At 42.2% G+C, this 16926-nt stretch overlaps 1 protein-coding gene and 1 long non-coding RNA gene across 3 annotated transcripts in view; one reads left to right on the top strand and one right to left on the bottom strand.

Moving 5' to 3' along the window:
• The first annotated feature begins 6231 nt into the window (after positions 1–6231).
• Positions 6232–15251, top strand: LOC106955989 (uncharacterized). 2 transcript variants are annotated; one of them, XR_001426691.1, is made up of 4 exons: positions 6232–6462; positions 8089–8199; positions 9390–9481; positions 14568–15251. It is a non-coding gene; the product is annotated as an uncharacterized LOC106955989 (long non-coding RNA). The 2 variants fall into 2 exon arrangements; XR_001426692.1 differs by having other exon boundaries at positions 6361–6462; positions 8110–8199.
• cdin1 (CDAN1 interacting nuclease 1) overlaps positions 9488–16926 on the bottom strand; it is a 100024-nt gene continuing 92585 nt past the window's right edge. The window contains exon 12 of the mRNA XM_015046504.1: positions 9488–12019. Within this exon, the coding sequence (XP_014901990.1) occupies positions 12010–12019 (10 nt within the window). The 3' untranslated portion in view covers positions 9488–12009. The remainder of the gene's footprint in view (positions 12020–16926) is intronic.

Consider the following 16926-nt stretch of genomic DNA (forward strand, 5'->3'; position numbering starts at 1 on the left):
CACACACACACACACACACACACACACACACAGCACATAGTTCCTGAATGACATTACTTTACTTCATACTGGTTATTCTAGAAATCTTCCCCATCGCCGTCCTCTTTGAGATAAAGTGAAACAAAGATAAATGTGAATGAAACCTTGATATTTTCCACTACTGTTGCTCAACATCCCAGTTAATTCGCTCCTCTTTTCCACCTCAAACAGTGGATCCCATAGATGACAACATTTCTTCTGACTCTCACTAAAGGCAGGCCAAGAGCCTCTAGGGGTACATATACCTCAGCTTGAGAACCATGGATCTGTTCCAAATTGGAGAAGTGAAGCCTGCAAAGAGCTTCCTTTTGATTGTTTATGATAAATTTGGAGATCCTGCCGCTTCAGCGTGATGGAAATCCTACTGTATATGTAAACCGTTACGGAGATTTTGCTGGACCTTAAGAGCTGATTGTATCACTGGTGTTGACACTTCAGTAGATCAGTGTCGAAGATGCAGTAGCCCCCAGTATCTGACCAGACCATAATTAGTGTTTGCTTACACCTAACACACCCTCCTCATGGGGTTAATTTGCATGCACTTCCTGGTCAAAGGACACAGAGTGATTGGCCATTTTAATAAAGAGAGGAGATCAAACTGAATCCTTCCCTCTTCTGTTTCCAGTGAGCTGTAACTCAGTTGCAGGCAGTTTGGGATCTTTATTTTGGGCTGAAGCGGAAGTATGGAAGCAATGAGCCTTAATAGGAACCAGAGGACAGTCGTGTTTGCAAGCAGTGATCATGGATTGAGCTCAGCACATTCTTGTACAGATTGTGTTGCATGTAATCTTCCTACAAGGGAGACAGAAAGGGGCCTTGGAGACTGACTGACTGACGAATGGAAACTTCGGCTCTCTTCCTTGGTTTTTGAGTTTAGAAAAATGGGCATGTTCTGGTCAGCCATACAGGCAATAAACTGTCAACATCCCTGTGTTGAAATTTCCAAGCCACAATCTCTTGGAAGTTCCGCGTAGGCGCGCTCAGTGTTTCTCTGCCTCATCCAGCGCTAGCTGTGGCTCGCTTTCCTTCTTTCATCACAAACTCGTCAAACGAGTGACCCCGCTCTTGATTGGCGGGGTTTCGTCTCCCTCCCTCGCGCTCTCGATCTCTTTGGCCGTGCTCCAGGCTAAGGTGGTTTGGCATGACAATTTTACAGCGCAGGAATGCTGACAAGACGACAGAGTTACCAGGTGTGGCTGCAAGTCAGTTAAGCAGAAACAAGGCCTCTCTGACTGACTGAGATGAGGAAATAAGAAAGAAAAGGGCAAGCCCCGAGTCAGACAGACAGGTTTGCACTGATTACATCTTTAAACTTCCAGTAACCTTCCACAGAATGTATCAGCCTTTGTCATTTTGCGGAGTTTTTTTTTTTCTGCATAGAATAAAAAATCTAAATCAGTACCATGCAAAAAGGTATTCAGATCTCTAGCTATTACACATTTTGTCCAGTTAAGACAACAGACTTCATTGTGTTTTATTAAAAGTTTATGTGAAAAAACCAGGACAATGTCATGCTTGCTTGTGAAATGTGAAGAAAACTATTACTGAACTGAAAAGTGTTGTGTGCATTTATATTCAGTTTGGTTTACTCTCTCATGTCCCTTAGTGAAATCCAGTGCAGCCAGCAGAAGTCGCCAAGTAGCAAATCAGAAAAGTAGCAATGCACGTCACTATGAATCATAAAGAATGAAGATTCTCTTGTGTGACTTGAACATTAATGTTTGCCGATGTTCTCCATCTTGTCTGATGGGACTTCGGCTGTTTTGAAGGAAAAAGAAGTAGAGGCTAAAAGTTTTACTTTCTATATGAGCAAACCTGTTAGACAAGCCACAAAGTATTGACTCAAAGGCGCGAGCACAAATGCATTACACACTTTTCAGATCTTTCTCTTTTGAAAAAAAGCTAAACTATTTGAAGACGACGGACCATTTCCCTTCTGCTTAACGTCCGTCTGCTGCTTTGTGACTTTGTGTCCGAATAAAGCTCTCAGAAGCAGAAGTTTGCAGTTATAACACGACGAAATGTGAGAAAGGTCAAAGGGTACGAATACTTTTTGAAAGACGCTGTAAAACTGGGAAGTCTTTAATTCTCCCATGTCAAAATACGCACTAACATACAAAGCCGGACAAGGTAGTTAGCAGATAAAAAGCTTTCTGTGAAGCCCTCCACCTCCTCGTGTGAGAACAGATATTATTAACCAAGCATGCAGTGTTGATCCAGCCTTGTGGAGACCCTGTGCCAAGTGGACTCCCGCTGCCCTGGCTCCATCATTCATATCTGTCTGTTATTTTCCTCTGTGGCTCACAAAGACACAACAGTCAGGGCCCAAAGCAAGCCTACCACTTCATATAATGGAGGAACCCATTCCTCCGTTGTCAAGAGGAGATGCGTGCGTGCGTGTGTGTTTGTGCGCACGCATGTCTTGGACCGTTTAGGGGGCACATCAGCTGGAAGAGCTACTGTGAGCCAGTTGGCAATATGCTGCGAAGAATGTGCTGACATGTGCAATACACACACCGACTCGCGTTCACGTGCACGCGCGTCCACGTGCGTGCTCCTCCAGTATTTTTTTTTTTGTTTTTGTTTGATGTGCGACATGAAAATGTGTTCAAGGCTTATTGGCTGGACGACATTAGCTCCTTACATTAAACAGCGGTGGAGCTGCTGCTGGCCCCTCCTGCGGCGTTGTACACATTCTGAGCTGTATCCCGATGAATGACCTCCTTATGACCCCCTAACCCTGGCTTTAATTATTTGTTTGAAGACAGCATGGAGTTCCCATGCTGAGAGGTGCTCTGTGTACCCTCTGTGTGCATGTGTGCGTTGCCGCTCCTGCGCACTAACACTGAGCAGAGGCAGGCCATAATAAGCCGGACCACCAGATGTAGATAATAAAACACGAGCTTTTAGGCTGGAGGTTTGAAGAGAGTTTCCCCCCCCCCCCTCGAGAGTCTCCTGTGTTCTGGTTAGCCTTCGGACACGCCGGCGGTGGCTGCGGTCGTGTCCGTGGTGGCTATGTGTCGATTTCCAAGCGCGCACGTATGTTTTTAGCGAGCGGTTTAGGAATTCTCGCTCCCTGTGGTCAACCTCTGCGAGTCTCTCGGGGCTCCGGGCTCATCCGTCTGAGTGTCCATCCAAGCTGACTGGCCCTCATCTCTAGAGGATTCTGTGTTGTTCTAAGCACACTCCATTAGCGGCTCACGGTTTGAGGGAAAACATTGTTATCAAGCCAGAGTCTGATAATCTCAATTGGCTTTACTCAGACTGATAAAAGGTGCTTTAAGGCCACGAGAGGGGGGCCACGGTCATCCCCCCTCCCGTCCCATCACTGCCTTCAGGGTACCTCATCGGCTGCTGGTTACTGTGGCAACACTAAAACTAAGTCTTCGTGGCGTGATATGGTATTAGTTAGAGCTGGGAATACTGACAAAAATGAGACCCATATGAGAAGCTGACTTTGTGGGGAAGTATTTGGATATCTGTTTGTCTTCACAGCGGTAAAGTGTTTTCTTATTAAAAATTTCAATGAGAGCAAACATTGAAACCTTATTTCCTGTGTACTTTAGGTACAACATTTCCTGTAAGAATTTGGATAAACACAACATGAACAACACTTTTTTTTTTTTTTTTTTTTCCCTATCCCCTTCAGAATATATAAGGAAAACTGAAAACGGCACTTTGATCCTACAGCTCGGCTCTCTCCTGGAGAAAGTCCTCTGCAGTCACTGGAAATCATACGGTCAAATTCAGCACCTGGGTAGAACGTTCCTAATATTACGTGTTTATGGTTATGACCCAGAGTGGGTATGAATGCACATGGTTGTGATTTTCAGCCCCTTGGTGAACGTAGAGAGGGAGAAGGCAGGGCATATATTTTGGCACGCACCGTGCTCAGCGCTTGGAGCAGGGACGGTGAGGTTAAGAATTATTGCTTGCTTTTCGAAGCTAGTTTTTCTTAGTTTTATTTTATTTGTGTAAGAGGGGAGAATGCAAATTATTTTAACAGTTTGTGTAAATGTGTCAGAGTTCACTATTTAGGCTTATCGCCGTTTGTAGTTTCTGTCTGGCTGATGGTGTAAAACAAGGTGAAAACATTAAGTCACGTGATTTGTGCTGGAAAAAAATCTAATGACTAAAAGAGTGAGAGAAGAAAAAAAAACATGGCTATTATGTAAGTTATTAATTTATACTAAAGATGGTTAAGCTTACAGTTTTCTATAGTTCCATCTCTCATGATCATTTTAATGCAACATATTATATGTTGACAAAATATCCAAGTTTCTCAGGATGTGCAGATGTTTAGTGCAGATGACTAAAAATGCTTCTTTAAAATATGCATCTGACTTTTTAATTACATTTTCTAAAACTTTTTTTTCTTTTTTTTTTTTTTTTTTTTTTTGCATTGTAGTTTTTAATGGTAATGTTCAACTGTTCATACAGTTTTGTTTTTGGGACATGATATTTATGTACGTCTGTAAAGTCACAGTATTTAGTTTCTTATGTGTCTGAAACTCATCAAACTGAATTTAATTCTCTTCCCAACCTTTGTTAAAAATGTAGACATTGTTTTTGCAGACTGAAATGTTTGCAGTCATCTTCTTGCTTCTCTAAGTATATTTTCTGGCAACAGAAAATAACTTATAGCTTGCAAACATGTGTTACCAGAGAAGAAGTTAAATTAAGAAAGATAGCCTCCTGCTATATGAACACTGTCTGGTTTTAATTTCTTCAGTTGTTACTGACAGCACAGCTTACTTATGATTTATCTTTTGTTCTGTTGACAAACCTCCTCCGGCCTAATTTAAGTCCCCAATAATGCAAAGGAATCAAATGATTCCCAGTCTAACTACGATTCACCTCCTTTATGTTTTTTTTTTTTTCCCTTATCCTCATATGGATGTGTTTCATCTTTTTTCTCTCGGGGGCCCACAGCACCCCTGTGTACCTGCACTCTGGATGCCCCCTGGCAAATGAGTGCTGCGTCTCTCTTTTCCCAGCCGTGCATTTTGTACATTTAACCATGTCACTTTGAGCCGGGCAGATTACAGCCGTTTAAGTTCATTGGAGAAGGTAAGGGCAGGTATCAGGGCTTCATGGGGGATTAGGAGCCCAAATTGGTTCCAGCTCTCCCTTCCTTCTAATGACCAGTTCTTTAGCCATATTGATGGTGCCGTGGGCCTGTATGTTAGAGGACGGACTTGAATCCCCCCCAACCCCCCGCCACCTCTCTCTCTCCCTCTCCTGCGTGTTTTTTTTGAACCAGCATGCTGGACAGCTCCAACGTGATCTGAAACTGTTGTTTAATGTCAAACACATGGCGTTACCTGCGAGGCTACGGCCAAGTTCTTTTTTTTTTTTTTTTTTTAAGGTTTTTTGAAAGCACACGTGAAAAGAAGAAGAAAAAAAAACGGCATTGGAAAGGGGTCAACGTTTCGGGGAATGTCGAGAGCTGGCTCGGTTTTGGTGACCATGCAGCCTGCTCTTGACGGAGCCCAAAGGCACGCCATTCGAAGTTAAAAAGGTTGCCCCTGGCTGGCACTTACCTCCCGATGACCTCTGGCTCCACGCTGGTAAAGCCACAGGAGCAAGGCCGGCCGGGAAGGCTTTGTGGAGCTGCACTTATTCGCTGCTCTGGTGGTGATAAAACTTCAGACAGCCTAATTGATGGGCTCACTGACATAACAATACCTCGTGAAAGCACGGAGTGGCCCATGCCTGGTCCTCATTTCTAGACAGCTGGAAGGGGAGCAGAACCCCCTACAATGCAGCCAGAGAGGGGGTCCCACCGAGGGGAACTGTTGCGGTGGGGGTAAAATGGTGGGACGCAATGAAAGGAACCATTTGTGTCCTGCAATTTGCTCACAAAGAAGCCGACGCACAGAAAAATAGCGTTTGGAGAGACCGGCATATACAATTCTGTAAGCTCTGCATGTGTAAAGTTGGTGTTTGCTGCACAGAGCTGGCTGAAGGTGTGATTGGGACAGGAAGAGGGAGAAAGGGATGTGCCCAAGCCTCTGTGCCCAAGCTGCACTCAATACTTGAGGAATGTCTCCCCAGTGCCCATAGCAACCAAACGTAATCAAAAGCTTTATTAAAAGAGTGGGGAATAGATCATATGGAACATTAAAAGTATCCCTGACTGGGTTCCCAAGTCAGCACACAATTGCCCTTTTGTTTGTTTCTGTTTTCTTGTGTGCGCCTCTCTCTCAAGGACTTTGTGGCTAATGTTGCCATTAAGTCATGCAAAACTGTTTGTCTTTGTGGAGGCCTGTGATGAATCTTCCTGAGTGTGAAAGAGGGGTTGATTTAATGTTTATTTCTTCTCTTTGTCCCCCCCGCTCCCTTCTCTCTCTCTTTCTGCCAGGTTTATTAACGCCAGAAGAAGAATAGTACAACCCATGATTGACCAGTCAAATCGAGCAGGTAAAGAAAAAAAGAAGCAGAACGATCCAGCCAATCTGCACGAAAGTGTTCTTAACCTTTGTTTCCCCTACATGAACACGTTAAAAAAAAAAATCACGCCTTGAACCAAGATTTTTCAACATTGCACCCCTTCACCTATTAACTCTTTAAAAAAAAAACATTTCCGTTCACTCTGTTCATTCTCTTTTCCCCTCTTTTCAATGTGATGCTCTAAAATGTTGCAAGCCATTTGCTGATCTACTCTAATTGGACATTTCCCAGTCTTAGTGGAGAGAGGGTTATATTAGCATTCTCTGTGAATTACTAATTGGACACAGGAGGAGAGCTGGAGACGCTAGCAGCAGCTTACGAGTTATCTCCTTTTTTAGTCTGTTTTGATTTGATTTAGGTTTGTTTTTTCTTTATTTATTTTGCCTGGGGTTAAGTAGGTTTACATACTCTCACTTTCTGCACTAGTTTTATGTTCCACTTCCTCTGGAATCCCTCTTCTGAATTATGTATTTAAGTATTAAGAAATCCTCTTAACTTTGAAAGCATAACGTTTTAGTAGGAGAAAGAAGAGCTTGAGTAAAAAAAAAAAAAAAAATGCCAATACAGACACATGTGATATCTACACAGATATATTGTTACATTTCTTTAAATATTAATGCCACAAACCATACACAATACCTGAAAATTCAACACATATTTAAGACTGGGCCTAACAATGAAAACAAGCAGCAAGAGCTACTTGTGTGAGGATGGCCCAGTCAAAGGCCAGTTTGACTCAGTTTGAGCTATTTTGAAAAGAGAAGTTGGTTGAAAGAATTCACTCAGTAAACCAGCAAATCTGGTAGTGATATACCTTTAAAGACTTGCATCTTAAATTGACAGCAATGACTGGTGGCTAAATAAATTATTGTCTTGGGGGGTGAAATTAATTCTAGATCTTTATTAGTGAATCGTTTTGAAAACAATGTATTATTTTCCTTTAACCTCAAACTGATGTGCTGCTTTGTGTTGGTCTATCACTTAAGATTTCCAATAAAATAAATGGATGTTTGCTGTTTCAATGAGACAAAATAGGAAAAAAAGCTGAAGGGGTCTGAATACTTTCACCAAGGGACTTAGAGGATGCAGCCAATCATAACCAAAACCAGACACAACTGATGATTACTGCTGAGCTCTGTGGGCTCAGATAAATCGTTCACACCAGGGGATAATGACACATCCTACAGGTCAACCAAGTTCAGTGGAATTGCATCTCTTGTTTGTTAGAAAAGAAGCACATGCTATAAAAAGCACATGGCTTATTTAGTCCCTCGCAGCAACAACTCCTCTCATCCTGTCAAACTGCACGTCCTCTCCTCTCGCTTTGAGAACAATGTATCTTCCCTGCGCATGGTTTTCAGTGACACCGACAGCATGTACGCACGAGTGTGTGTGTGCTTGCATGCATAAGGACCCACTGTATGCGTGTTTGCATGCCACGCGTCAGCCAATGCAGTCCACAAACGCGAGCACAATGTCTTACAGTATGTTTGGGCTGGAGCTGAGACAATTGCTGATTGTCTGGTGTGTTCTCTTTTCTTCTCCTCCACCCCCCCCCACTCCCTTTTTTCATGTCCACGTTTTGACTACAATCAGGTTTTCTTCTTGATCCTTCAGTGAGCCAAGGAGCAGCGTACAGTCCAGAGGGCCAGCCAATGGGCAGCTTCGTGCTGGATGGTCAGCAACACATGGGGATCCGACCAGCTGGTAAATGCATCATCATATGTCTTTTTTTTTTTTTTTTTTTTTTTATCTCTCCTTCCAACACCCTTGCTTTACCGACCATTAGTTTCACTCTTGGCTGTTTTGCGAAGCTGAAGCTCACTGATGTGACTCACTGAGACGTAGTCAAGCCAGTCTAGGAAAAGTCCTCACAACTAACCACATGAACCACAATGACAATGTTTATTCTTTTTACAAGTCCACTTCCCTGTATAAAAAAATAAAATAAAATCTTTGGACGTAGCCACAGTTAAATCTAAGATGCACAACAACATGCACAGTGCCTTTAAAAAGTAACATCATTAAAACAATAAATGTTTTTTTTTTTTTTTTTTTTTTACATTGATATGTTGCATTTTTACGTAGTTCATTCAGGTTTTATGTGATCAACACAGAATAGTGCATAAGTGTGATGTGGAAGGAAAGTGATATGTGATTTTTGACATTTTATACAAATTAAATCTGAAAGGTGCGGTGTGTCTCGTAGTCACTCTGATTCCACTGACTAAAACCCATTGGCAGCGTTGCCTCCAGAATTCCCCTAATTTCTTAAATAAAAATTAACACTGTACATCACCATAAACACACCAACACCATTGCAAAACATGGCGGTGGCAGCATCATGCTGTGTTAATTAACAAGCATCATGATGGAGTTGGTTTTAGGAGTTATAAAGATCCCATAATTCAAGTGGTAACAGTGTTACAAAGAAAATGTTTTTCTTTAGTAGAAACAGCAAAACGTGTTGATTTGAAGACGGATGGGACTATTTGTCAAAGACAAGCAGATATTTCAGTCTTTAGATATACACAGTACTTAAAAACATTTCCTATAAGACTTGTAGCTGTAATTGCATCAAAAGATACCCAAATACAGCTGTATAAAGCACATTTTAGATATTTATTTGTAAAGGAATTTAAAAACTTTGTGTTGGTCTACCGTTTAAAATGCCCCTAAAACTACATCCGGGCTTGTAGTATCAATGTGAAAATAAATGTACAATGGATTCTTTTTCAAGGCACTGTCAACGCTCTTGCACTCTTCCACCTCTGCTTCATCATTTCCATCTGAAGCTAACCGACTTCTTCCTGTCTGTCAATGGGTCTTCTTCTGTCTTTCTGTGATTCAAACTCCTGCTGATCCTTTTGTTTCTGGCATTTATCTCCTCTCTCTAGGGCCTATGAGTGGAATGGGGATGAATATGGGCATGGATGGGCAATGGCACTACATGTAACCTCCATCTTGTAACGCAAAGAAAAAGGGGGAAGTAAGTACTGGGAATTTCTTTGTTACATGTTTAACTGTTGTTTATAAGGGGGGCGGGGGGCGAGTCAGGGTCAGATGTTCCTCAGAATTGCATTCCAGCTGACCAGCACGTTGTCTTTTTTAACGGCAAGTTTTCATCCCCAGCAACAGTTCTCGGCTAAATGTTTTAGCGACATGCTTTGAGTGTCGAAGTGGGAGGGCAGAGGATGAATTGGAGACTTGTGGCAAAAAATAGTGGGAGTTGTCCTGGGATGGCGAGGACCCCGACTTGTAGACGCCAGACAACAGGGGACAACAACAGGATAAAGAAAAGAGAGGTGGGGGGGGGGACAACCTGGCATGGCATCCACAAATTTATTTATCACAATAGCGCCATCGCTCTCCTCGTCGTGGACAGCCAATGCAAATGTTGGACATTTAGGGAAAAAATAACATCTCCTGGGGAAGGGGCTGACAGGGGGAAATTAAGCAGGCTCCAGTGAAGCGATAAAGAAGGAGAAGTGAAACTGTCCTCCGAGTGACATAAATCTGTCTGGGGAAGGATTGATGCCCAAATTATCTTATATGCAAAGACGGGAACACGGCAGTACATTATGGTCCCTGAGCTAGATATACGGGCTGTGGGTGACATGGTCGATCCTTCAATGGGGATTTGCTTTGAGATGCGTATTGGTAGGAATGAGCATGTGAGAGGGGTGGGCTCGCGCGCTATGTGTTTTGATTATTTTTTACTGGAGGGAGACAATTTCAGAGGGGCACTGTAGGGGCCAGCAGTGACAAGCCTGACCTGGGACTCTAAGACACAAGAGACTGAGATAAATTCAAATGGTTATTCATACAAGAATCCATTCTGTATCCAAAAGAAGGGAGATCTGTAGCACACGCATACAGACACAGGCTGTCTGTGTGACTGGTTGCACACACCCGACACAGCTACAGTAGGGAAAATAAGTATTGAACATGCCAATGTTTTTCTCAGTAAATGTTTTTTTTTTTTTTGTTCTACTGGGTCTATAGAGATTTAATTCAAACCAGATGTCAGTTACAACCCAATTAATCCACACATAAAAGGAAACAAAACAAAACAGTCTATAAAGGGTGTGTTATAAAGCGGAATGGCACAAGGAAAAGTATAGAACATGCTTACTAAAATGCGTTAAATGCAGAATAGAAAGGCCTCTTTTTGGGGCATGACAGCAAGTTTTCTGTATGCAGGAACTGGCTGCATACAGATGCAGCACTCAGATGTGATGCTGACCCAGTCTTCCTCCCAGTCTTGGAGATTCTGGGGATCTCTTCTATGCATTCTGGTTCTACAGTTCTTTCAATCAGATTCAAGTCAAATGAACTACTGCGTCATTTTAGGAGCTTCATTTTCTTTCCCTAAAACCACTTGAGAGTTTTCTTGGCTGCATATTTGGGATCGCAGTTTTGCTGAAAGATCCACTTTTATTTCATCTTCAGATTCCTATCTGTCAGGCCGATCTGCCGAAAGACAATCTTGCGCCATTCTTTTGAGATAATATCCACTACGATTCCTCCAAACTTGGGATTCACGATGACATCATAAGAGTTCACTGTCGACATCATCTGACCAGACTGTATCTTCCCAGTACTTCACTGGTTTGTCCAGATTTTCTACAACAAACGTCTCGTGAGCTTCAAGGATGCTTTTTCTTCATCAGTGGAGTCAGATGCTGTGAGCACGTGCCGAGGCCGTGATGGTCCTCTGATGGAAATCTTACGGAGAGAATCTGGCCATGCCCAGCTTATTTCGAAATGTTCTTTCCGTTTATCAATTCTGGCTAACGTCCTGTTCACTGGAACATTAAAAAGTTTAGAGAGATATCTGTTAAGCATGAAATTAGAAGTAATAAGGCTTGAAAGGTCTTGAGAGAGCTCTTTTGTTTTTACCCATGCTTCTTATATGATATCTCAGTAATAGCAGACCCGTTTAGGGTGAATCTGGTATTAACTAGCATCAATAGGGATAATTGCTTTCTGAATATTGACAATTTCAGATGACCTCTTGGGTTTTGTTAAAGTTTTTCTTTTTTTTCCCTTCATTTGTTCAAATCATATTTTTTTTGCCATTGCATTTAATGCATACAGCTTGATTAATGTCTCTATTTGTTTTGATTTTAAATTGCATTGGGAATACTTGCGTTTACCCATCCCCATTACAGATAACCTTAACGTATTTAATACTTTTCTTTGCCCTCGCCCCCCCCACCTCCCACCATAAATGCCATACTGCTGCGATGCTGGCATTTGAAAAATCAAGACTTATCACATCCTAAAGGAAGCACGGCAGAGCAGATTTTATTTAACACCCAAACTCCCTTGCTCAATGGGGCACAATATAATAACACTTACCTTGATTAAAAGAATCCTTTATATGTAAATGCAGACTGGATTTTCCAAAGGGTCACAGCAGCAATTCTTCCGACAGAGATCATTTCACCCCTCCGGTGCCAGCTTTCTTTCTGTCTTCAGAACGACGTTCGGTCTCATCCCCTCCTGTCTCCGCTAATGGCGCCTGAAAAAAAAAAAAAAAAAAAAATCAGGAAGCAATGTTCCCTAAAACAGTCACACAGAGACAACATTTGCTCAGGTTGACTAATTCTTAATATACGTCTATATAATTTTGAGACGATTTAATTACGTAACATATTTTATGCTTCATGAACAATTACATTAATAGCTTAATACAGAGGAATATTACCCTCTCTTGATTTGATTACACAGCCACACAATATGGTATATTTGGTACTTAATTATGGCCAGTCATTGAGCAGGACTACTGTGCCATAACAGAAATGCAAAGCCTATTCAGGAGGCAGGCATGCAGAGATGGCAGGACAGGAGCTCAGTCTGTTCTCAGTTATTGTCTTCAGATGGTTTTACCACTCTTGTTAATAAACGGGGTGGGAGGGGAGGGGTAGCGGAGGGGGCTTTCAGATCTACTTAATGGAATGACAGCAGCTTACAAGAGAAGAGATTACCAGTTTACAGTGTCAAAAAACATCTGCTGGGCCTTTTAACAGGAGCTGCTCTGGGTTATATGGAGGCCGGGGGCACCCATCATGCCCTCCCACCCTGAATGTTTTATTTATTTTACGACCCAAGCAGTGAGATTTTAAAACGGTAGATGGCACAGGTCTCAACCGATGAGACCGGCTATCAGTCGGTCGGGGCCCTCTCCTCTTCCTGCCTCCGCTGGGGGCCTTCCAGTGTCACTTCTTAATTGTAGTGTACCAAGGTGGAGGAATGCAGAGAGCAGAGCATGCCCGGTGACCTTACAGTGACCTCTCCTCTCCTATTACGGCTTCATTCCCCCTGGGGTTCACATTACAAAGCAGGGCCAGCCCAGACCCAGTCCCACCCCAAAAAAGGCCTCCTGGCTTCACAGAGGCCTCCCGCTCGCCAGCCTCTCCCCGCAGGTTCTGCTCCTTCGGACCATCAGCGCACTCACACTCTGGTCCCAGACTCCAGGAGATGCAGCCCCCCCCCCCACCCCCACCCGCCCCTCCTCCAGGACATCTTCCTCTTTTCTTTCTGATTACAACAAACAGTCGGATGAAAAGCCAAACAGCGGCTCTGCTGAGCCAGCTCTGTGTCCTGGGTGCTGTCACAGCGAGAGAGATGCCAGCATGCTGAGGTCTCCACACATATGAAGTGGAGACCATCTTAGGGGACATCACCATATCCACCTCCTTCTCCCTTTCATTCTCTGCCTGCTTCCTTTTTATCTTTGTTACTTTGTCTGGCTGCCGCTTCCTGCTCTTGCTGTTCTTCCAAGCCCGCACTCCACACCTCCACGGCACGTTGCAAAAGTATTCACGCCCCTTAAATCTTTTTGTATTACGCCCACAAACTTCAATGTGTTTTATTGGCCTTTTTGAACGCATGCCAACTCAAAGTAGCGCACGGCTGTGGAGTGACGGAGGAACGCATGATTTTCTTCGTTTCTTTTTTTTTTTTCCCATGATGAAAATTGTGGCTTAGCATTTGTATTCAATCTCATTTGCTTGGATACTCTTAAATAAAAATCCATCATTTAGTGTCAGGATAAAAACAGCTTTTCTGAAAACACATTTAGAGATTTGTTCGATAACATTAGAGGATCAAGCGACAAAAAATGAAGAGCGATTGAAAATGACCAAAACAAGACAGAACTACATGGTAACTGTGGAGAAGCTGCAGAGATCTTAGGCGTCTGTAAGAGGATCCAAAAAATCTTGCAATCCAAAAACACTTCCCTTAATAGAAAGCCGTTGTTGAAAGAACACCAAAAATCTTGTGTCTTTTACAGTCTCTAGTGGGTTTTTCTTTAACTCTTTTTCTATTGACAGCTTCCCCACACCATAATGCTGCCGCTGCGATTTTACATCATGGGAATAATGCTAACGGTGTCATTTTAATTCCACAACCACAAACCCGGGCTTCTTTCGCAAACAATCAGAAATAAAAATATTAATTTAGAAAAAAAAGGTTCCAGCAGTATGAGCACTTCCTTCTCCAAGGAATCGCTAGCCTAAAAACTCTCCGTTTCAACAGACAAAACGAGGCCTGACGTTCACGGTTCCGCTGATACAACTTCCTGAGCCCTGAATAATTTAGCGTCTTCTTTAAGGGATTTCAGAGTAAATATGTACTCGCAGAGACGTGTCCCCGGGGGAAATTGCTACTAAATTCAGCTGGGGAATTGACTGTTCCACTAGTAAAAAGTATTAGCACTTCTCCACATCAATACCCTTGCTCGGCTTTCCTCACATCCTCCAGGACCGCCGCTGTCTGTGGATGACTGAGGATCGCTTTCCAACCTGAGACCAGACCACAACGCTATTGGGCATTGTAAACCACTCACCATGGACTAAAATAGCCCGGCGCAATAATGTCTCTCTTTACATGCGGAGGCTAAAAGCTCTGTAGTCGCACACGCAATGTCATAAAGTCTGCTAAGCTCTCTGTTGGCAAAGTTGAGGTTAAATTGAATTAAGGCCTGTTAATGGAGAAGGAGCGTGTCAAAGCTGCAGTTTTATTGACTCCATGAATACATTTCTCTCCCTCTGCGTTTCCCTCAGGTCTGCCAGTCATGCCAGGGGAGTTCGTACCTCAGAGAAGTCCTATGGGCATGAGCATGGGCCCACCCACCTACTCCAACCCTCATCAGATGCCTTCTCACCCGTCGCAGCTCAGACCCGGACCACCACCTCGCCATGCATACCTTACCGATCATCCCCACGCTCCCCACACCATGCTGATGCACGGAGGACCCTCGTTGCACCCAGGAATGACCATGTCTGCACAGAGACCCCCTTTGCTCTCACCCATTGACCCCAGTACTGGAGGATATGGCCTGGACATCCACGCCCAATAGTAAAGGGACGAAAACAGCAGCTACGACAAGAAACATTTCCAAAAATAAGTAAAAAACAAGGAGAGAAAAAGAAGAAAGCAGCCCCACTATAAATCCTATTTTGAGACTATTTTTAAGAATAAAAGTGAACCCTTTTGACCAGAATTTGACACTAAAGAAGCAGAATTCCAGACGAGCTGTGATTCTTTTTTTTTTTTTAAATAAAAAAATATTGTCAATTTTGTTACTTTCAACAAAAAAAAAAAAAAAAAAAAAAAAAAAAAAAGATGGAGGACCAAGCTGACAAGAACACTTTGTAAAGTCTTGGGCTTTTGGTAAAGATCAACACGAAATGTTTTGACATATTAAAAAGTAAAAAGCAAAAAAAACAACAAAAAAAAAAACAACATGCGATGAACGGACAGACGCGCGTGACGGAAAACACACACAGACACACTCGTTTTGGCACATGCCATGACACACATATTTTCATGTGACACGCTCTTTCAAAAATGAGAATAATATCACCCCACAGAAGTTAAATAAAAACAAAAAAGAGAAAGAAGCAGAAAGACTCCAAGAGTTATAACTACTGTAGTATAAAAAGTACAGATAAATAAGTTAAAACTTGTGCATTTTTTTTGTTTTTGTTTTGTTTTGTTTTGTTTCGTTTTGTTGATCACATGTTTTATGTTGCGCTAGTTTTAGAATTAAAGGTTAACCTTTTTCTCTCTCACACACTGTGTGTGCTCCTTCCTGGAGAAGAAACTCTCTCGCAGCACAACACTAAACATGGAAAAAAAGAGGAAGAAAAAAAAAAACAATAAGAAGATGGAACATCTCAACAAAGCTTCAAACCACAGAGGGGCAATCAGGCCCTGCCCCCCCTCCCCCTAAGAACAGGGCATGATGGGAAAAGGCTGCTAAAGGATTCAGTTTGAACATTTGTCATGCCCCTCTCTCTGTCTTTTTTTTTCTTTTCTTTTGGTTCATGGATGGGTGTTTGCCCTGTAGGTTTTAAAGGAGAATAAGGTTCGTTATTTGACTTGCCCAAGCACTGGATTGTGTTGGTTTTTGTACATTTTTATTATTATTTTTTTTTATTTCAACTTTTTTTTTCTTTTTTACCCTGGACTCTCATTGGTTAAGAGCCTTTGGAAGGAAGCTTGAGAGCAACACTCTGCAGCGCTTCTTCACGTGCCGGATTGACACAATTTTGCCATAAGGACAATAACTGACACAGATGTTGATTCTGTGGCACTGGAGAAGCATTTTGATGGTTGATGCACCAAAAAAACATAAGCGGAAAAAGAGAAAAAAAAGAAAAAAAAAACAACACTTAAATTATGAACTCAATGCTTTTGGGAGGAAAAAAAAGCGGAGAGAATATTGTAACAAACTTCGTACAGAGTTCAGTCTATTAATTGTTTCATGTTAGATATTCTATGTGTTTACCTCAATTGAAAAAGAATGTTTTTGCTAGTTTCAGATCTGCTGTGGCATTGATATTGTATGTCCATGAATTCCTTCCTTTTTCAGCACGTGTTCCTCACTAGATGATAAGATGCCGTCTCCCTTAAGCTTTGTCAGAAATACATTAAATACTTGTATGAGGACTGTGACGTAATGTTTAAAAGGTGTTCAGTCACAAATGCTGTAATAAATATTTCATTTTTTGGATTTTTGTTAGTTTTATTTTATTTTTTGTGTTATTAACTGTGTTACATACAAAGTCGTAATTGACACTCCCCCCTCCCACATTTTAACAGAGCTCAGCTTGGTTGGTTACTTATTGTTGGGGTATATTGTTGCATGTTAAATTTATTTTTGCACATGGTTATAAAAATACATCACTTTCTCACTTTGTTCCTGCGCTCTTCTTGCAATAGAATGGCTCCTCTTAAGATGACAAAAACAAATTGTGGCGGAGGCCCATCTTGCCACGGCAGTTTATTCAGGCACACAAATGTTCCCTTCAAATGATAAATAACTTTCAAATGCAAATGAAGGGAGCAAATTGCACAGCAAACTTGCCACCGAGCCATTTCAGTTGGAAACCAAAAAATAAAAAAAAAAAAAAAAAA

The sequence above is a fragment of the Poecilia latipinna genome, unplaced genomic scaffold (assembly GCF_001443285.1).
Source record: "Poecilia latipinna isolate Pla-1442-1.1 unplaced genomic scaffold, P_latipinna-1.0 Scaffold781, whole genome shotgun sequence".
NCBI lineage: Eukaryota > Metazoa > Chordata > Actinopteri > Cyprinodontiformes > Poeciliidae > Poecilia > Poecilia latipinna.